Genomic DNA, 22,920 nt, shown 5'->3' with positions numbered 1-22,920 from the left:
TCACCAATCTCTTCTCTTGCAGCCTTCTGACTCAGCACCACTTACCTTCCAAAACCATCTTGTTCTGATACATACATATATATAATTGAGTAATACTTGACATACAATAACTATACATGTTACAGTATGTAGACTATGATAAATTTGACATATCAGCATATCATCACCATAATCAAGATGGTAACATATTCCTCACCTCCAAACCCCCAAAGTTTCCCTAGTGCCCCTTGGTAATCCATCCTCCACCTCCTCCACTCCCCCAGCCCTAGGCAACCACTAATCTGCTGATCGCTGTCACATAGATTAGTTACCACTTTCTAAAATTATATATAAATGGAATCCTACAGCACATACTCTTTTTTTATCTCGTTTCTTTCATTCCATGTGGTTATTTTGAGACTTGCAGCTTCCTGCATGTGTCAATAGTTCATTCTGTGCATTGCCTAGTAGTATGACATTGTATGCATATCTCACAATTTGTTATCCAGTCACCTGCTGATGTGAATTTGTTTGTAGCTTTGTTTGAATTGTTTCCAGATTTGGGTTATTATAAGTGAAGCTGCTATAAACATTTGTGTTCAAATCTTTGGACATAAATTTTAATTTCTTTTGGGTAAGTACCTAAAAGTGGAATGGCTGGGTGTTATAGTAGGTACACATTTAACCTTGTAAGAAGCTGCTAAACTGTTTTCCAAAGTGGTTGAACCATTTTCCATTCCTGCCAGGCAAGACAATAATTCTGTTCCCAGCTTTGCCAATATTGGCATGTTTTATATTTTAAAATGTATCCAATCTGGTGGAAGTATAATAGTATCTAATTGTGGCTTTAATTTGTATTTCCTTAGTGACTAATTCAACTCACTGCATTGAATCTGTAGATTGCTTTGGGTAATATGATCATATTAACAATATTAATTCTTCCAATCCAAGAACCCAGTATATCTTTCCATGTGTTTGTGTCATCTTCAGTTTCTTTCATCAGCGTCTTATAGTTTTGCGAGTATAGGTCTTTTACCTCCTTAGGTAGGTTTATTCCTAGGTATATTTCATATTTTTTGATGCAATGGTAAATGGGATTGTTCCTAAATTTCTCTTTCTGATAGTTCATTGTTGGTGTATAGAAATGTAACAGATTCTTGTATATTAATTTTGTATCCTGCAGCTTTACTGAATTCATTGATAAGCTCTAGTAGTTTCCTGATGGCACGTTTAGGATTTTCTATGTGTAGTATAATGTCATACATTGATTGATTTTTGACTGTTAAGCCAAACCAACCTTGCATTCTTATGATAAACCCCATTTGGTCCTGATTATATGGAATATATAAATTCTATTTGCTAAGTTTTTAAGAATTTTTGCATCTACATTTATGAGTAATGTTGGCTGTAGTTTTCTTTTCCTAATAATGCGACTTTTTTTTTTCTGGATTATGCCCCTTGATTAAACTCTAATATAAAAGCTATTAAATCACCTAGTTGCTTGGGAAAATAACGTCAGGAACATATCTGAAGAATGAAAGCTGTAAAATGCATTTGGTATGGTTCCTGAGAGAGAAAAAATGACAAAGCTGGACAAGAAAGTTTCCATTGTCTTGCCAAGTGAAGTTTTCTAAAATGTTGCATTTTCATTATTCTTCCAGATAGACTAAATATTCTAGAAGGGAGTCAAAGAAAGGGAAAAATTCTTTATTTAAAAAAATTAAGAAAGAAGAGAAAACAAGATAAAGTTCTTTCTTGTGAGTGGGAAAAGAGTTCAAGGGGAAGGGGATAGAATGTGAAGGCACTTTATGTGGATTTTCCCCTTGTTTTTGTAAATGGGGACAGGGAAGAAGATAAACTTCTGTTGAGCTCTAGGGGCTTTGCACTATGATAACACTTTTGCATGTATCTCATGGTGGTATTGGCTGGGGAAGACTTTTTTGGAGGACAGAAGAATCCACAATGTTGCCTCCAGGACATTCCAAACTGTCCATATGGGCAAAACTTTGAAGGTAAGATTATTTAATGTGCTTGACCTAGTGTTTAAATGAAAGGGTACCTTTTGAGACACTGACTAACTGGCGTCCAGAAGGTTATCTAGACAGTGAAGAGACCCAAATCCAGGTCATCTAAAGATGTGTTCATGCCTCCCCTGACAAACAGAAAATGAATGGGTGGGAGGGTTACACTTTTCAATAATCAAAGGGTGTTCTGTATTTATTTGGGAAAGGAAACAAAGTTTTTAGTATATGGCTTCAGATAGCAAAAATGGGATCAAAGGTGGGAATTACAGAGAGTAGGATTTCAGCTCAACCACTGATCCACACTCTAGGGAGGGATACAGGTGCTTTGTAATGACGCGGTGTCCCAGATGGGCAATGATGGTTGGACATGCACCGTCACTCTGGGACACCAGGAAGAAATAGAATTCTTGGGTTAAGTGGAGAGGGAGCTAAAACTGATAACCAAGGTCCATTTCCACCCAAAGAACCTATAAATCAGCCGTGTCTGCCTCCTCTCTCCACACAGGTAGGGTATGAATAGAAAATGGTGGGTACAGTGTATGTGTGTATGTGTGTTTGAAGGCCATCCCCTAAGAGTCCCTCTCACAATCATTCTGTACAATGACAGTATCACAGCAGTTGGGAGTGACTTGCGGAATGAAAATCAATCATTTGAAGGTTAGTCTTGGTGAACTAGTTCTAAGTCTCCCCTGGATTCAGTGAGCCTTTGAACTTGCCTATCCCCCGGGCTTGGAGGAGTTTCTCTGGCTGCAGGGTTGCCTGGCACCTGATGGATCACAGACAGTGTGGAATGGTGTATAAGAGCTAGGACTATGGAGTCATGCATAACAGGATTTGGATTCTGGTTTGGTCTCATTACTAGCCATATGACCTTGAGTAAATTGTCTAATCTTTTTCTGGTTCCTTATTTTCCTTACCTATAAACTGAGAATGCTAAACCTGCTTTAAGAGCTCATTGTTTGAATTAAATGAGATGACAAATATAGAGCACTCATGAGAGCTGCCGGCACATGGTAAACACTCAATAAGTGGCTATAGTCAGGCCTGACCTTGTGGGAAGCACACACCGAGAGGGGCAGGGGCTGCAATCACTTTGGGCTGCAATCAACTTGGTTGTTTACTTGCTTTACTCCCAGGCTGGAATGTGGGCTCCAAGAGAGCCAGAGCATTGCTGTTTAAGTCACAATCTGATTTCCAGGAATTTGGGGGGGGGGGGGTGTGTGTGCTGGTAGCTAGGTTTATTTATTTTATTTTTAGAGGAGGTACTGGGGATTGGAGCCAGGCCCTTGTGCATGCTAAGAACATACTTTATCACTTGAGCTATACCCTCCCCACCCCCACCCCCGATTTCCAGGAATTTGCATGGGGCCTGGCACATCTTAAAGGCTCAAAACTGGAAATAGCTGTGTCTCATTTCTCTCCAGGCCCACCGAGTCTCTACGTGTTGGCAGGGACAGGTCCCTGCAAGCAGCTCAGAAACAGAGGTCATGGTAGGGCCCAACCTTCCCTTGGCACAACTTTTAACGTGTCCACCGGACCAAAATCATGGACTTATCTATGAGATAACAAGGCCTTATCGATGAGACAGGCATTACTTTGTTACCACCCTTCCCATTTTAATGGTGAGGAAGTTGAGTCAAGGAGTTGAAATAACCAGCTCAGCAGGAGACTGACACAGTTGGAATGTCAAGTCTGCAGACCCTGCAGGCCCCGATCTTTCCACAAGGCCACTGGTGAACAATATCAAGTATGCAAGCAGAAGGGTTATTATTATTATCTTTTCCTGGGAGAGAGAGAACTGCTTTTTATGACTGGGTGTAGTAAGCTAAGTCTGGTGCTGACAATAAAGGTAGTTTAATGGCTTCCAGGTGATTGGAGGGCAGGGTAGTTGGGAAGGCAGAGCCCTGGTCCAGCTCCTGCCTGGCTCCCTCACCTCGCAGCCCCACCCTCCAGCCCCCTGGCCTTCTGACAGTGAATGTCAAAGTGTCTCAAAGTGTGGCAGCAACCTAAGTCAGAAGTTCACGGCAGATGCAGACTCCAAGGTCCTACCCCAGACCTGTTGACTCTGAATCTCCAGGGGCGGGTGAGGCCAGGGGTCAGCTTATCCCTGGGTTCAGGCCCCTCCCTAACCCGAGCCTCCTTGCCCTTTCACCCAATCAGTCTGTCTGAAGCCCAATTTCTTTTTTTTTTTAAGCTTTTTTTTGGGTGGGGGTGGTAATTAGGTTTATTAATTTGTTTAAAAAATTTTTTTAATGGAGATACTGGGGATTGAACCCAGGACCTCGCGCATGTTAAGCACACACCCTACCACTGAGCTACACCCTCCCCTCTTCGGGCAATTTCTGCACCACACTTTTTGCACCCACAGCCCTAGAACAGGAGGACCCAAGGCCAGACCAACACCTGGGAGAGCTTGGGGCCTCAGGACTTGAGGTGGGACCAGGCAGGGGTTGGCAAACCCAGTGCGTGGGGGAAGGCCCAGCTCATGACATCAGTGGGAGAACTCATTATTTTTTATTTGTTGGTCTCAAAATTCCTCTGGCTTGACAAAGCCAGCCCATGGTAAATGGAAAATGGACATCGGCAGATGCCCGGATCCCAGTGGGTCACTAGTGCAGGAGACAAGAAGAGGAATTTCTTGTGCTCTGGAGAAGGGAAGGGCAGGATAGGGGTCAGCAGGGTGGAGGGAGGCTGAGCGCTCTGCTGAGAAGCCCTAGGGAGGGAGGTGCCTGGAGAGGATGGGGCATGTCTGAGAAGAGGTTGAGGTTGTTTGCTGAGCAGTGTGTGAGGTGACCTGGCCTGGGCTCCCTCAGTCATCCTGTGAATTCTTTTAAACCCATGAGCATATGGTATGAGTGATTTTTGTTGTGGAAACTGAAGAAGGGTCAGGGTTCAAGAAGAAAAGCAGGGTGATTCAGGCTACACTCAACAAACCACCTGGGACCCTAGGGTCTGAGAACCCCGGGCCCCCAGGGTTCATCGAGCCTGCGGGCTTTGGGCTTCTACAGTTCACAGGACTGGAGGAGCTGAGCAGATGTTCCCTGATCCTGAAGGGCACGGAGGCCCCTAGCCAACCACTCTCAACCCAATGAAAAGTGAGAAGACAAAAGGAAAACGTGGCTTGGCTCTATAAATGTGATTCTAATGACTGCCATTTGTGCAAACTGCTTTCCATGAATGCTTAATTGCTTACCATGTCGTATAATAGCAATTACGTATTTGCATGACCTACATGTCAGATTAGCTGAGTTTTACTTGCCTCTATGTGGGTTGGTCTGCCTCACGTCTTGAGGAAGCTGGGTTGTCTCTGGGATAATACAGTGGCTTTATTTATAACTTGAAAAAAAAAAAAGATTAGGCACAACACTCAGCGTATGGGTAATTCTCTCCTCGAGGAGGCGGATCACCTCATGCACCTCAAATGTCAGTATATTGTCTTGTTTTGGGGTTTGGCCAAAAAAAGAGACTGAGTTCTATTAACACTTTCTATCTGTTTGCCCTTATTTTATTTAGGAGACATATATATTGTCCCTTAGCAAAGCAAACAGATCCCTGCACACCTCTAAAACAACTTGAACAATCGTTACCAGTTGATGTAAACAGCTCATCCTAAATCCACGCTTCAGGGAAAAGAATAAAAGAAATAATTCCTCAGGGCACAGTTAACAGAGACTGTGGATAAAAAGGCTCTTCAGCGGTTCCCCCTAAAGAGCAGCTTGGAAGTGAAGGACAGCAGCTCCTGAATTCAAGAAAGGATTTCTGAGAAGGGGCCTCCAACGATCTTCCAAACTCCTCCTGATAGCCTACTATGCGCCCGGCTCCAGCCTCGGTGCTGCGAAGGCAGAGTATGGGGCGGGGTCAACACAAAGCATACGAGTCACAAAACCTCCTTTCTGTCCTTTCCACTTGGTTGGGTGAGGGGCCACAGGCGAATTAAACAGGCCCAGATAAAAGAAGAGAGAGTGGGAGCGCAGAGGAGGACAGTACAGATACATCAGCAAAGCAATCTTACTTCTGCACGTCGTCTGATCCGCGTTGAGGATGTACCCTTGTTTGCACCTGCAGACGTATGAGCCAGGAGTATTGATGCAGAAGTGGGCACAGTTATGCTCCAGGATGCTGCACATGTGGACCGCTGGAAGGGAAGACATAGCAAGTTCAGGCGATGATGACGCCTTCTCTGTCTCCACCCACCCGCAGACATTCATCCAGAACCCACATGAAGGAACGAGCAGGACCCAAAGAGAAACAAGCTGCAGTCACTGCCCTCAAGGTTGTTTCCAGCCTCTGATCGGACAAGACAGCTTTACATAAACGCCATCAGCAATATATACATAAAGGGCTATGGAGGGTCAAAGGAAAATGACGTTAGGCCGAGCCATATAAAATTGCTGATATACAGCTAAAAACAGGTCAAAAGTGACCTACAGACCCCAGAAATTCCACAGTTCAATTACTAATATCCAATTAGTGGGCAGAGGGATCAGAAAGTTTGCAGATACAAGAGAGGGCTTTGTCTAATGTGTGAACTTTTGCTAGGCAGCAATGGATTAAGAGGAAAAGCTATTTTAATGAGGATGAGGTAAAGAATCAACAGTTTCTCCGGATCATAAATCCCAAGAGTAATGAAATTTTTTATATGCAAAAGTGCCATAAAAATTTTTGGAGTAAAAAATGCATTCATATGTTCCATGTTTCCATAATCTTTATGTTGCAATTTGAAATATCTCTGCATTTCGTTTCTGAAGTACTTTAGCTTTCAGATACACGGATTCTTGCATAAGTCTTTCTGGAGCTCATGAAAATCCTTATTGTTTTTTACATCTTTATTTATGACTTTACTCAATATAATTCAACTGGAACATATTTAAAATTAACAAGCATGAGTATAAACACAGTACAAGTTATGCAAGTGTTCTCATAAACAAAAAGGATGTCCACATGTAGGAACAGATTTTTATGAAGCTAAAACAAAAGAGGCTTTCAAAAGCTAAGAACAATCCCATTAACCCAGCGCTGAGGAAAACTCAGCTACTGATGAAATCAGTGGTGTATCTTAAGCATATGTATCTTTTTACTTCTAAGTAAGAAATACGGTGAGCAATAAGTGAAAGTAAAACTTTTTAATTTCATAACAGTATAGAATGATTCTTCTGAGTTTATCATTGCCTGTGTTTTAGCTCCTGTTAAGATGCAAATAACACCAGGAAAGTTAATAGATTAAATCCAATCATTTTTAATTCAGTGAAAGAATTATGTTTCTGTGATCATGGGCAATTCTCTTAACTTCTTTACATTATATGGGGGCAAAAATAGGGCCTTGTAAGGGTTAAAATAATTAAGATGATAAAGTGCTCAGCAAATTGCCCGGGGAATGCCTGATACACGTTAACCATACGTAGAAAAAAGGAAGCCTGGTGGACTATTGTTTTATTTTATATACCTGGTTTCATCCTACAGTCATCAATCTTCAACTTGACTTTTCACTCAACATTAATCGCAGATTCTATCTCTGTTGCTATCTACTATCTTTCATGGAATCTAAGATGCACCCAATCTCAGGGGTGTGAAATGTAGGACACATACAGTTGGTCCTCATTATTCACAGGTTCCATACTTGCAAGTTTGCCTACACTTGCAAAATCAATACTCATGGTGCTTTCATTATCATTTTTGGACACCCTCACACTTTTTGCATTCTCGTGCTTTTTGTTGGTGGTTTTGCTGCTTAAAATGGCCCCAAACATAGTGTTGAAGTGCTGGTGTTGGCTGAAGTGAAGTGTGTCTGGTGTTCCTAAGTGCAAGCAGGCTGTGGTGTGCCTCATGGAGAAAATATGTGTTTTGGTAAATTTCATTCAGGCATGAGTGATACTGCTGTCGGCTGTGAGTTCAATGTTGATAAATCAACAACATATATTAAATAAAGTGTCTTTAAACAGAAACACACATAAAGCAAGATTATGTATTGATCAGTTGACAGTGTTGGACCAGAGGCTCACAGGAACCTAACTCCGTATTTCCCCTAGAAGCAATGGTTCAGTACTTGCTAATTAAGTGTCACCGTGACATGTAGAATATAATTACCAGGAATAATGAAAATCAACTGTACATCTTAGATTTGATCAAATACATTAGATCTGGTTTATTCCTTTTCATTGCTTTGTCCATTGGTCAACGGACCATTCCTTGTTTTATTTAGCCATCTCCCCACCAGGCCACATTTGAGCAGTCCCCACATTTTCCCAATGCCATGATGAACATTCTCAAACACATTTCCTGGAGCACATGTGCAACTGTTTCTCTAGGACAGGGTCCTACTTTATTTTATGTATTTATTTATTTATTTTTTGAACAGGGTCCTACTTTAAAGATATATGATATTGGTGTGGTGAGTAGAGCTTAGTGGTAGAGTGCATGCTTAGCATGCACAAGGTCCTGGGTTCAATCCCCAGTACCACCATTAAATAAATAAATAGATCTAATTACCCCCCAAAGAAGAATTTAATGAAAAAAGAGAAATAAAATAAAATAAAATAAAATAATAATTATATATGACCTAATTGCCTTGCAAGGTCGCTCACACCAGCAATGGAGAGTAATGATTCCCAGCCCCCTCAGAACTTCAGTGCTCAGGACTATCAAACTTTAAGTTTTTGACAGTATTAAGAGGGAAAAATCATTATCCTGTTTTTAATCTGCATTTGCTCTGCACTCTGGAAGGCCGTCTTCTTTTCCTAGGTTGCTGGAGTCAAATTTCCCACGGGCACAGAGGTGTTTCTGGGCAGCTCCCAGCGTGTCACTGTTTTCCTCCATAATCAAGGAAGCCTAAAGTCTAGGCAACCAGCGACGCAGCCGTTATCTTCCGGTACGAGGCCCGGGTGATGAGCCTGGTGCCCGTCTTCTCACCGGGACCCCGACAGATAACTATTTAGAGAGGAGATGTGCGGCAGAGAAGTTATCTGCTGGGCAGCAGGCAGCACAGAGGTGAAGAGGAAGGCTTCTGGAAACAGACTAAAGCTGAGCTTCCCCATGACCTGGCATGAATCACTTAATTTCTCTGAACTCCTTCTTCACCTGTCAAATGGAGACATTCAAAGAACTACTGCATAGGGTTTTGGAGTGACAGCTCGTTACTAAGGCTTGTTTTGGCCATGTACCATGAAAGAAATTAGAACCAGGTGACTATACCATGCACTACAAAAGAAACTGGGACCAGGAACTTGGTGTGATGGTGACAGCACTGGATCAGAGGCCAGGAGTCGGGGAGGGTATAGCTCAGAGGTAGACTGTGTGCTTAGCATGCACAAGGTCCTGGGTTCAATCCCCAGTACCGCCACTAAAAAAAAAAAAAAGAAGAAGAAGCCAGGAGACCTGTGTTTCAGTCCGCCTCTGCCTTGAACAAGTGAGGCAAGTTCAGGTGAGTTGAGTAGCTCTTTGGCTTATTTCTCTACCTGTAGAATAAAGGTATGAATGGTGTCTAGGGACCTTCAGTACAGACTTATTATGTTGTCAGTGTAGCACCCTTTTTTTTAGAAACTGCCCTTCCTTCTCATTTAAAAAGCATGATGACTGGAGGGCTGCTGTGTTGGTGTGAGGCAGCTCCCCTCCTGGCTGTTGTTGGATACACAAGGTTTGACAATCAGAGTCTTTTCTTGGCACTGAGGCACTAGAATTGAGAAAGAGGGGGCTTATACCGAGGGCAGGTGTATCTGGGGGCTGACCGGGTGCTGCTCTCTGTGCATGGACCAGAGAAGTCCAGGGGGAAGCAGAGGGTGGAGATGGACAGAAGGCAGGACTGTCACTCACTCTTCTCCTCACTTCCATGAGGAATATAACACAGTCCCCTCTCCTCAAGCTAGTTCAAGTGGAATTTCTGTTACTTTCAACCCAAAGAATCCCTAACATTTTTACCAAGATAGTATAAAAATTTTCCACCTGTAGAATTCTACAGATGAGTGATGGGTGATACTGAGAGCATCTGGCCCTAAGGCCTTGCTCTCCCGGGGGGCAGCAGGAGTCTGTGATGTGACTGAAGCAGGGACATGATTTCTGCCTCCTCCACTGGCCCGCAGGTGGTCTCACATCTCAGAAGGCCCTGTGCATTGAAGCTGGGTCAAGGCTTTGTGTTCAGGGGAAGGAGTCACTAATCAGCAGACTACGTCATTGGTAGGATTGGATTTCTAACTAGGCAATATGAATATTCATAAATGTTTATTAATGAATGTGTTATTGACTAAAGGAGTGGTGGGCTGACTGGGCATCTTGCAAGGAACAGTTGCTGGGTACAGGTACCTAAGGCCAAGGCCTGTTGTAGTCAGCCTGGCCTTCCACTTAGCAACAGGACCTCGAATGGGCAGTAAGTGTGGACTTTGCCCAGGCCAGTTGATGGAAGGTGTATCTTAGAGACACTGTTAGGGCCTTCAGTTGTACATGGTCTGGGGGGTGGGGCTGTTTGCATAGGAACAACCAGCCTCTGGGTGTCAAATACCAGGTTAAGCTGATAAAGCAGATACCAAGAGGTTAATTAAAAGCAGCTTTGTCTAGAAGGCTCAGGATAGATACGCATTTTTTCAGCCCCTAAATTCAGGGTCCTCACTCACTGGGTGGCAAAAATGGCAGGCCCAAGAATGGATAGATTTTGGTCATCTTGTAGACAGCGCCTCCATTCACAGGACAACTGGCCTCCAAGTTCCTCTGGTGGTCTGAGGGTGGCCTGAGAATCCAACCTCAGGAGTCCCTGTGGCTGGGGTGGGAATTCACTGTCCATGGGTATAAAGCTACCACTGTTCATGTCCCAAGTTCACGTCCACACAGCCAGTAAGAGACAGAGACAGGAGTCCCACTCAAGGTCAGTCTGGCTCCAGAGCCTAATCTCCTCTTAATTGTACAATGAAGTTTTCTGCCTTGATCACACCTAGAGATCACCTCCACCAGTCCCCTGGTCCAGCAGCTGTTCAGTTCCACCTTGAGCACAGGAGCCTCGGTCCTTTCCTCTGAAATCCCTTCTCTAGGTGCTCCATGACCTCCACTTCCCTGCCTAGCCCCTCATCAGCATTTTTCAGGCTGTGAGTTGCGTCTCCTTAGAAGGTCATGAAGTTAACGGGGAATCTGGACTTATTTCATTTTTGCTTCTGCTTTTAAATGAAATAGAAAAAAAAACTATTGAAAACTATCATTCTTTCCCTAGCTTACTGCAGTCCCCCTCCCTATACATCTCTAGCCAGTAGACTACTCATCTTTCAAGTCTGTGTAGCACATAGCAGTTAAGATGTAGGTTCTGAGCCAGAATGCTTGGGTTCACATCTCAACTCTACCACTTAGTGCTGTGTGACCTTGGACAAGTTATTGAACCTCTTTGGATCTCAATGTCCTCTTCTGTAAAGTGGGAATTATAGGAGCACCTATTTCATAGGTTTGCTGTTAAGAATAAAATGAGTTACCATATGCTAATAGCTCAAAATAGCACATGCACATACTAATATCAATAAATCTTATTATTATCTCCTCTTTAAAGCTCTTCTGGACTCCCTAGGCAGACCCAGGCATTCTTTGATCAGAGGTGCTCCAGTGCCAGGTGACTTTCCAAGGCCTCTGACGTGCACACTTGGTATAGCTAACATCCCATCTCTCTGTGATGAGAGCATCTTCCCACCAACCTGAAACCATCTGGCTTGGCATGTAGAGCTTAAGAGCTCTGGACCAGATAGACTCCAACTCTGCTACTTGAAGTTGCTTATCATTTCTAAGCCTCAGTTTCTATTTCTGTAAAATGGGGACAATAATAGTACCTGAGTCACAGGGCTGCTATTTCAATGAAACAATGTATGGAAAGTATGTAACCAAGGTCAAAATTAGCTGTTATTATCAGAGTGTAGCTCAATAAATGCTTAAGGGAAAAAATGAGACTTCTGTAACCTCAGAGAACTGCCACCTGCAGTGGAAGATTGTCATCACTGTTGTCTGATCACGGGAGTGCAGATCAAAGCTGAAATCATCTGCCTAGCCCACTGGTCCTCTGCGTATTGGACTGTAATCATATACAAGATGGTACACGCCGAATGGGGCTCTCCAGGTTTAATGCCTGTTCACACATCTACTCTCCACAGGTAAAAATTCCCATTTTACAGATTTGTTCAGTATCTGTACTGCTGGCAGGTGGGGCCATCGAGACTCTAATCTGCCCCTTCCCACCCTGTAGTAGCTCCCCATCAACCTCTGAGGTGAATGTCAACCTCAGAACCTGTGTCCCTAGCCTGCCTGGTTGCGGAGGCTGCCTTCAGAAAAGCATTTACCTTAGGAGAGGAATTTGCAACTTCCAGCACGAAGGGGAGTGAAATGAGCAAGAGGTTTGGAAGCAGAACCTACTGTCTCCTGGCTGCTTGTCCTTGGGGGATTCACTTAACAAGTTTACAGTCGTGTAAAAGGGAGGTATAGCATTCTGCTGCCTCCCCAGATTTTCATGAGGATCAAGTGCGAAAACACAAGAGAAAGTGCTTTGTAAATGTTAGTTATTGCGATCTTTACTGCACAGTTGATACAGATGCCCTGGGGTCTCATTAACCTTTCAAGATAGTTGACAAGTCTGCTCAGCAGAGCCTTGCGATGCAGAGAGAAGCTGGTCTTCTGCGGCGTGGGAAGAGGGATTTGGTTCTCGGCCCCTAACGAATGAACGAATGACATAATAACTGATGCTTTCTTAGAGGTTTTAGATTACAGAAAAAAGGGCAGGGGGAGGGGGGAAACAAACTGCCTTTTAATTTTGCTGCCTGGCCATAAAGCACAGAGAAGGTTCTTCTATGAACAAGCCCAAGCCCACCTCCTCAGCCTCTTAGTATTACCTTTCCATTTGCTGATAAATTCAGAGCACTTCTAAAAGAAGTCCTCCATTAACATTTTCCAAGACAAGTGACTAAACCAGTCAAAACTGTTACGGAACCAATTTCTTTTTTAATATTTCCAGGAAAGGGGGAACATAAATCCTGCAGAAGTCATTTAAAGTCATAAACCTTAAAAATGTTTGCAGTGCATTCTACAGGTCGAAGCTTTCCAGGGGACTCAGGCCACGGCACGTCACAGCCACACAGCCCCTCTGTGGCGCCAGGGAAAATGGCACTTCTGAACAGCTTCCAAGTGACGTTGCAGAGAAAAAGGTTCTTTTTTCCTTCATGACATTGATTTTTTAAGTAAACCTTTTGATTTGGGAGTCAAGAAACAATGGGGTCTCTGCTTTTTGAAGTTCGTTTTCAGCAGAGGATTTTTTTTTTTTTTAAAGACACATCAAAAGCACATCGTTCTTCCTTGAGACTTCCATGGGGCTGGTGGGGGATGGGGTGGGGGATGGGGTGGGCGGATTCTAGGCTTTGTCACATTCTGAGAACTGGTCCTCTGGTTCCTTAAGCTCATTCTCCACTCATACTCCAGGGAAATACTAGTCATTTCAGAATAGATATTTGCTTTTGTTTTCCCATCAAAGAAGCATGGCAGTTCCAGAGGACTGGGACAAATGATGGTGGGCAAGGCAGGACTGGACTCCATTTACCAGGTCGGGGGCACACTTCCAGGGACTAGCATGGAGCCTGGGTTGGCACCCTGGGCCCCTGCCCTCCTGGAGGAGGAAAGGATGGGAAGACAGTGCAGAAACAGGATACTGGGGAGAGGGCACGTTGACCTACTGGAAAATCTGAGGCAGGAGCTCGGGTTGGAGGTAACTGGGAGGAGCCTGGCAAGGAAGGGAGAGAGAAGCCTTGTGGACAGTAGGGTTAGAAAGCAAGACTGGGGGTAGCTCGGTGGTAGAGTGCATGCTCAGCATGCATGAGGTCCTCGGTTAAACCCCCAGTACCTCTATTTAAAGGAAAAAAAATAAACAAACAAATCTAATTATCTCCCCCTCCAATAAGTAAATAAATAAAACATTTTTAAAAAGCAAGATGAGGAAGGAGACCCTGAAAGCAGAAGAATACAGCTCAAGTACTTAGGGAGGCACATCCTTGCAGAAGGAGCCAGGAGGCAGCTGCCATCTTACCAGGTGGGAAGGCGCCAGGAGCCCATTGTGGTCGTCTGGGCCCCGTACTCTGGGCCTCTTTCTGGGTTGAGAAAATATTTACTGCTAGCACCACCATGGGGCAAAAATGCTTGGTATTCCACACCATCTGAGAAGAAGTTATGTTATGATTTTGCCCTCCCATTCCCATGCTTACCCCAACTTGTGAATTCCAACTTAGGGAATGCCAGGACAATCCAATGCGCTAGAGAAAAACCACCAACCTGCTTTCACACTGCAGTTTGAGTTGAAATGTCCCTTCCCCAGGGAAATCTCCCTGGGCCCCCTGGCCTAGGTCAGGTCCTGCCCTGAATTCTACGACTGCAGTTATTTATTTGTGAATTGTATCCTTAATATCTGTCTCTGTGGCCAGAGTGTAAGCCCCGAGAGAACACTGTGTCTACCTTGGCCTTTGCTAAACACCTCTTGCCAGCACAGTACCTGGGAGGAGGCAGCACAGAATGAACACTGGCAGATGAATCCTAATGATTCCCCGAGAAGAGCCACAGAGGAACAGGACTTACTGCACAACTTCTTCTGGAACACCGAGGTCAGCGACTCCATCTGGCTGAAGTTGGCCACCAGGAAGACGTGGTCCTCGTGGGGCTCGCTCCCGATGGCCTTCAGCGTGTTGAAGTCCACTTGGCCCACGCCGATGGCAAAGATCAGGATGCCCGTGTCCCGGGCCTTTGCAGCCACCTCAGCCACCGAGTCCTGGGGCCTCCCATCCGTCACGATCATTATGACCCGCGGCACGTTCTCCCTCAGGGGCCGGGCCCCCTCTGCTTCTGAGAACGCGATGTTCAGGGCGTACTGGATGGCCAGCCCCGTCATGGTGCCCGTGGACAGATGCCTCATCCTCTTGACGGCCCGCTCCACCTCGGACTTCCTCTTGAAGGTCTTGAGGGAGAACTCGTTCTTGACGGTGCTGCCATATTGGATCAGGCCCACTCGGGTGACATCAGGGCCAATGTCCAAGAACTGCAAGATGTCCACGATGAACTCCTTGACCTCGGCGTAGTCGTGGGTGTTGACGCTGCGGGAGCTGTCGATGATGAAGACCAGGTCTGCCCGCTTGTTCTCACAGGAGCTCTCTGGGGAAAGAGGGGAGGGAAGATGCATTAGAAGAGTGTCAAGGACCCAGTGCAGGTTGGCTGCTGTGGGAAATCCTAGGGCTGGGGACAACCTTTCAAACCTCCAATCTTCATCGTTTTTCTTCCCCACTCAGGAATGTTGTCAGGGCGTATATGTGCCTGACTGGGTGATCATGAGTACTGGATACAAACAGAAACTATTTCTTTTTACAAGATAAGTGAACTTCAGTTTCTAGAAAGTCATCAATGAAGTTTTTAGGTGGGCAAACACCTGAACCAGGTCAACATGACTTTATTACTTACTGCGCAGGACAGAAGCTTGGCTGGATCCTGCAGGGAGTATGGAAGCTTAGGACAGGGACCCATGTCAAGGAGTCTACTGCCTACCCGGGGAGACTTAACTCACTGAACAATGAAAGAAGAGCCAACTGGTATAAAACTATGTGATGCTGATAGTAGATGTTCAGAGAACAGGGATGTTAATGGGCTGGGGTCAAGGAGACAGGACATGAACTGGTTTTAGAGATGTACAGTGTTTGGAACACATGGAGACAGACACATGAACAAAAGCCCCAAATGGCATGAATGCAATCAAAAATAAAAAAATGTGATTAACACACTGCTAGGAATTACAGATGAGAATTAAGGAGTAGCTTGAAACCAGTTACAAAAGGACTTTAATTCAGGCTGAGACATTTGTAAATCGTGCCACAAGTGATAGGCATAATATGATTAGCATTATATTACCTAACTTATCGCTTCGATAGGGAAATTAGGTAATAAAAAGTCAATTGAGTCGGGCAGAGGTTGGTGGAGAGGATGTGGAGAAACGGGAAACTTCATACATTATTGGTGGAGATGTAATTTAGTGCAGCCACTGCAGAAAACAGTATGGAGGTTCCTCAAAAAACAAAAATAGAATTACCATATAACCCAGCAATTCCACGCCTGGGTATATATATCAAAAAACAAACAAACCACTAATTCAAAAAGAAACATACACCCCAATGTTCATAGCAGCATTATTTATAATTGCCAAGGTATGGAAGCAACCTAAGTATCCATCAACAGATGACTGGATAAAGAAGATGTGGTATAGATATACAACGGAATACTACTCAGCCATAAAAAAGAACAAAATGTTGCCATTTGCAACAACAGGGATGAACTTGGAGGGCATTATGCTAAGTGAAATAAGTCAGACAGAGAAAGACAAATACTGTATATCACTTAAAAGTGGAATCTAAAAAATACAACAAACTAGTGACTATAACAAAAAAAAAAGTGTATTCACAGATACAGAGAACAAACTAATGCTTACCAGTGGCAAGAGGGAAGGGAGGAGATGCAGTATAGAGGCAGGTGAGTAACAGGAACAACTCATTAGGTATAAAATAAGCTACAAGGATATATTGTACAACACAGGGATTATAGCCCATGTTTTATAACAACTGTAAATGGAGTATAAACTTTAACAGCTATGACCCACTATGTTGTACACCTGTAACTTATATAATACTGTACATCAGCTATACCTCAATTTTTAAAAACAGCAAAAAAAAAGTCAATAGAATCGGGCAGGGGTTTGCAAGATGGAATGTTCAGACAATTGTTGCACTAATCTGGCTGAGAAGGGAATTCAGTCTCAACGGGGGGTGAGGGGTGAGGGCAGTAGTGAAAGTGGAGGAGGTACCTGGCCAAGAAACATTTCAAGAGTCAACACAGTTAAATTGGAAAAAAGCAAATGTCAGAGTCTCTCCCTTACCACCACAATCACCATGCTTATCCCGTAAGCACTTAAGCAAGAAGGCATTCTGGGAAGAGGATGAGACTGAACAAGATGAGAGGCCTCTTGCCTCAGATGGTGGAGGCTGGGTGTTCCTGTTGGAATTTCTCACATATTCTGAGCTGCTGATCCAGCCCCTCCTCCCTCACCCCCCTTACCCCTTCCCAGACTTCACAGCTAAATCTGGATTTGACACGGATTAGAAAAGGGCTCTCAAATGCTTGCCCTAAATCCCAATCACTGCAGCTGCGAGAAAGAGAGAGAAAGCCAGAAATGAAGCAGTGAACCCAGTCATTAAAATGAGAAGGGGAGAGGCCCCTGGGCTGTGCCGTCCAGGCCGGCCTGCCAGCCCGTGACTTGCCCCCGAGCCTCTGCACACACACCTCGTCCACTGCAGCCTCACAAGTCCAACAATTTTGGGGGGGGAGCACCCCCACAGGCAAGCATCATGGCAGAAAACAAACCCTCTGTGGCCCCTATATATAACACTGGGGATTGTGTGAACCTAAAGTGAGTTTCTCAAGCCAGAGCCCCCAGAAGCTGCCTTCGAAAACCAAGGGATAATATAAAACCTGACATTTGTAGGGTGCTTTAAAATCTTTATTCCACAGAGCTTTCACCACTTGGTCTCCTCTGATTTTCAGAACAAGCTCTTGGCGAAAAGAGCTAGGAGTGCCATACCCATTGGAGAGAGGAGAAAGTGAAGGTGCTGAGAGTTTGAAAAATCGCTTTGAATTTAGAAAAAGAAAACCTATATGGAGATAACCCACCTCACCGGGTGCTCATGAGAATTTAAGGAAACACCACAGGTAAAAAGCATGGCTTGAAGCCCCACATATGGGAACTCCCAAAGCATGGGAGCTGCATATGCAGGTTCCCCTCTGCCCACATGACCCCAACTCCTCTCCTTCTTCCACCTTCCTCTGTGCCAGGCCCAGGCTGGGGAGGGGCAAGGCTGTGGCTTATGGCTGTGTAGTTTGTGCTGCACACAGGCACCTGCCCAAGGAAGGGAGGGGGCCTGAAATCCAGCCCAGCCCTGAGTCCCAGGCACTGCATCCACCCGGGAGGTACCTGGAGGGGGTGCCTTTTTCTAATTTTCACAAAGATGCCTATGGTCTAGCATATGGCCCTGGGTCATATGACAGACCTGCAGGTCCCAGGACAGAGGCTGGCCCCTCCCCAGGGGCCACCCCACCCCACCCTTCAGTCTGAACTCATTGCAAGGGGAATGTGACCCAAAGATCTCCACCTGCTGAGGAGGACTGGAACCAGGCCCAGACCCTGCCTAGTGGAGGATATTAATGGAAGGCTCCTTGGATGGGAGGGAGGGAGGGAGACCACAGACGGACCCCCCAAGAACTCTCCTCTGGAGATCTTCAGAAGCAGGGGTCCTCCTGGGGCTGGGGTTTTTATTGTGGATCTTAGCCATGGTGTCAACATCCCAGCAAGCATCACAATTAATTTAAAGGGAAGCCTGGGAGTTCTATGGGGGATTATGGGCTAAAATGGATTAGTTCCCATCAAAACAAGTGGGTCGTTTTCACAATGCCTGGCATTTACAAAAATACCACAAAGGTTCGAAATGGTGTTGAAGGTTCCAAGGGAGCTGTGACTGTGCGTTGAAAACAGCGAGTCCCGGCAGCCCAAGTGACCGAGTTCTCTCCAGGACGTCTCCTCAGGCCCCTGGAAAGCTCAGAAGCACAGCTCTGCAGCTGGTCCCTGAAAGAGCAGGGTCAGTGGTTCTTAAGCTCGAGGTGCCTCCCAGTTCCCAGGAAGACTTGTTAAAATCAAAGATCAAAAATACATAAATTTAAAAATTTTTTAATAAAATAAAATGAAAACAAGAATAAAAAGGAGGAAAAAAGAAATTAGGAAAAAAGCAACGAAAAGAAAGAAAAAAGAAGAAAAAAATTAAAAAACAAAAACAAAAGCCAAAAACAAACTAAGATTAGGGGCCACACTCCCAGACTTTCTGCTTCTGTAGGTCTAGGGTGGCACATGAAAATGTGCATTTCCAGCAAGTTCCCGGTGAAATCAGTTCCACTGGTCTGAGGACCACAGTCTGAGAAACCACTAGTTTAGGTACCAGGGAGATTTCTGGAGCAGGGACGTTCTGACAAGTCTTGACCTTACTAGATCACTGTGAATTCCCCAAAGTGGGAGACTAGTCATCTGTGTAGTCCTGTAGCTGGGAATATAGTCTCCAGTCAGCATTTGAGGAATTAAATGGAATTCTGGGTGGTGGATCAAGACTTCAGGTGGAAGGCATTGAGTCACAGCAGACAGTTGGAGGAGATGGATTAAAACCACAAAGTCAAAAGTTCTAGAGCAGGTCTGGGTCCTGTTAATAGAGCTGCAGACTTTTGGTCCTTGGACTCACAGACTAATAAAATCTTAGAGCTTGGAGGGAAGAGTGGTCCTAAACAGAGTCCAAGTTACTCACTTTGCAGAAGGGGAAACTGGGGCTCACAGAGGAGACTCTGCCTCCACAAGGCCTGATGACTCATTAGGCTCAGACCTGGGACTATCCTGGTGCCTTTCCATCATCTCACGGTTGGGGGGCACCTTGGAACATTCTCAATATTACTGGCAACGCAATACGAGCACTGTCAATCCTTGGGGCATTCTGGCATATCTGCAGTGAAGGGCCCCCCAGTTTCTCCACATGGGGACAGATGAGAGATGTTTCCAGAAAACGGACTCTCCTCTGTGTGTGTTCCTCTCACGTACTAGTTCCGATCAACAGCATCCTGGTCTCCTTAGCCTGCGAGAAGAACACACACGATCTTCCTTCTCACTCCTCACGGCAGAGTTTCCAAGGCAGTGGGAAGAGGATTCCTGGGCACATCAGAAAACATCATCCTTTAAACCAAAAAGTGAAGGTCTGAACCCTGTGAACAGCACTTCCAGTTCTGTCAGCTTGACTCCAAAGCCTACTCGTTAGGCAAACAAGTGTCTCTTCCTCCTACAGAGAAGATGACCTGGAGCCAGAACAATTTTAAGCACCATTTCCACCCCAGCAGGATTACAGTGTGCAACCCTGGAACTGTTTCCTTCCTCTCAGGATCGCAGATGTGTCACTAATCGGTCTTCCTTACTCCGGCTAAATTCAATCATGGCCGTGTAATTGTACAGTAAGTAATTGGTACCATCTGCCGGGAGAGGTCAGAGAACGTTTGGAGAAGGAAAGTCTGTGAGTCGTTATGACAAGGGTAAAATAATTTCATCTGGGGCCTGAAAGGGGCTCTGAGATGCTCAGTGAAACAGCAGTAGAGTCCTTTGATCTCAGTGCAATCCTGCTCTCGCCACTTTCTGTCCATGTGGTCTTCAGCTTCTCTTTAACCTCTTTGACCCTCAGTCTCTTCTTCTGTGAAATGAGAGTAATAATACCTCCCAGGGCTATCATGAGACTCAAAAGAGAGAATATGATAATAATTTACAGCTACTGTTTATTGAGCACTTCATAAATACTTGGCCCTGTTCTGAGTACTTTTACATAGAATGGCTTATTTATTCTTCACACTCAACTTAGTAAATAGGCACTATTCCCATTTCACAGATGAGAACATAGTTCTCTGGGGTTAGTTCTTTCCTTCCCTGGAATCAGGGACTGAAAGCTATGTTGTTGTTGTTGTTGTTTTCCAAAAGTACTCAAATTTGAATAAGATCCTCTATGCTACTGAAAATTGAAATAGCACCTCAAACATTTGTATTACAATTCAAATTTTTGAAAACCAGAGAATTTAGTTAACACATGCTGCTCTAATAATGCTCTGGCCAAACCACCTAACGTTTTCTTTACAGTCCTTCCAGGCAAGGTAATTTGTTTCAAATTCTTGATACTGGATTTCGTCTTACTGGCTTCAGGCTTCTAAAACAGGCAATACTTGAGATCTGTCAGTGCCTTTTTGTGTTACATAGTACATGCCTAGTAACGTTAGACACCTAGCTCAGAGCCTCACACTTAGTGAGCAGAGGAGCCGAGGTCCAAACCCATCTTGTCTGGCTCCATGGCCCATGCTCCTAACCACCAAGTGATGCTCAGAAAGGATTCTGTCCTTCTGGACCTGCCGTTTCTGGCATACTCAAGATGCACCAGGACTGCGCTGGCTCTCTGGGGTCAGTTCCTTCCTTCCCTGGAATCGGGGCCTGAAAGCCATGGCCCAAACTTGCCCACCTCCTGCCAACTCCTTCTCCCCTGCTAAATGCTTATTTATATTTTTTTTTATTTAATAAAATGATGAAGACAGATGCTTGCCTCCCTGAATAGCAGCGGCCCAGGAAATTAGGCTGCTAGTTGTTCACAGTCTCATTCACTTGACGTGTGCTTCAGCAGAGCCCTGGGAGACTGAAGTTTGGGGCAGGGATGATGGAAAGCAGAGGTCCCCGATCTTTGAGGGGCTGTGGAGAATGGGAGGAACATGGTCTGGACCACAGGGCAGGGTGGAGGAGGGAAATGGATTGCAGAAAATGTGATGCTTCATAACGATTCCCAGCAAAGTTCCCACAAGTACATGGTTTGTGGGCACTTAAAAAAAAACTGTGAAAAATGTAATGATACAAGGGGGGAAAAAGTAATAACTTGTAGGACAGGGCAAGAGCAAATGGACCAGGGGACTAGAGTATGATTTCTGGGTGGCAATAAAGGCCAATTGGGGGTGGCAAGCATGAAATTGAAGGGGGGCTGATAACATGGCTGTGTGTTTTGCTCCAGCTACCCTCGGCTGCACAAGTGTAGGTGGAAGCAGGCAGCAGCTGGTTTTACCAGGGCTGTCATTTAGCCAAGAGAGTGATGAATCAGGAGCGTGGCAAAGACAGCCGACAGAGAGACTGTAATGGTTTCCTATGGAATTAAACTCAGGGAAAAGGAAGTCGAAGGTATGAGGAGTTGAAGGACAGAAAAAGCAGCAGGGTCAAAGGACTAGATAAAGTCACAGGATTGTTGAAGTTGGAGTCCTAGAAGGGGTGAGCTGGGAAAATCGGAGGTTGAAACTGAGATTATGAAGGGACTGCAGTCATTATAATCACGGGGCAGGAGTATGGTAAGAGAAGTAAATGGCTGAGATATGATAGAGGACAAAAATACGGGAGGAAAGGAAGTCAAAGCTATCGAGAGATCATTCATGTGAATTAATGACAAGAGTAATGTTGGAGAAAGTGGCAGTTTTTAAAAATTCTCTAATAGTGACTAGAAACACTATGAACTATATTCAGTATCTTGTAGTAACCTACAATGGAAAAGAATATGAAAACAAATATTTATCTGTATATGTATGACTGAAACATTATGCTGTATGACTGAAACATTATGCTGCACTCCAGAAATTGACTCATTATAACTGACTATACTATAATAAATTTTTAAAAAAAGAAGAAAGAAGTACTATGGAACATGATTCAAATGCCATGAAGGGACAGAGAAAAAAACTAGCTCACTGAAGTTTTTAAAGGAAGAAAAATTAAAGCATTTTTATGATTATAAAAATAGAGAGGGAAAGAGAGAGAGGAGAGAAGGAGAGAGAACTTGATGATTAAGAGCCAGCAGGAGATTAAAAAGGGGGAAAAGTGCACAATTTAGGTTTTTATTCTGAGATGGGACAGATCAGGAGAATTAGAGGAAATCTATAGTTTGGATCTCAGCAAGGCAAATAATTGATGCCCGTGAGGAAGAAATGCAGATTCCACATATGTAGATGAGTTAAGTAGAACAGTTTAGGTTAAGCCAATCACTGAATGAATATTTAATGAGTATATATTGTGTGTCCGGCTCTGGAAAGACAGTGAAGGAAAGATTTCCATTTGTGAACAGCAAGCATACAAATAATAACAAATAGGCAGACAAAAAAGATAAATAGAGTGCTCAGACAAAGGGAGAGCAAGGCTGACTACCTCTGAGTGGTAACCAGGCTCCAGGGCAGACTTAGCAATGCCTTGTTTTTCCCCCTGTCCCTGGCAGACATTACTAACCAAAAATCAATTCTGGCCCTCTCCCACTCA

General features: G+C 44.5%; 1 protein-coding gene across 2 annotated transcripts in view; it reads right to left on the bottom strand.

The window, feature by feature from the left end:
* The window catches only part of MATN2 (matrilin 2), a 118,911-nt gene that overhangs the window by 60,836 nt on the left and 35,155 nt on the right, over nucleotides 1-22,920 (bottom strand). For both annotated transcript variants that reach the window (XM_031691185.2, XM_072949494.1), the window contains exons 3-4: nucleotides 14,568-15,137; nucleotides 6,016-6,138 (exon numbers count right to left, since the gene is read on the bottom strand). In XM_031691185.2, the coding sequence (XP_031547045.2) occupies nucleotides 6,016-6,138; nucleotides 14,568-15,137 (693 nt within the window). The remainder of the gene's footprint in view (nucleotides 1-6,015; nucleotides 6,139-14,567; nucleotides 15,138-22,920) is intronic.

The sequence above is a fragment of the Vicugna pacos genome, chromosome 25 (assembly GCF_048564905.1).
Source record: "Vicugna pacos chromosome 25, VicPac4, whole genome shotgun sequence".
Lineage (NCBI taxonomy): Eukaryota > Metazoa > Chordata > Mammalia > Artiodactyla > Camelidae > Vicugna > Vicugna pacos.
The sequence above is the reverse complement of the archived record's forward strand: the minus strand, read 5'-3'. Positions and strand labels throughout refer to the sequence as shown.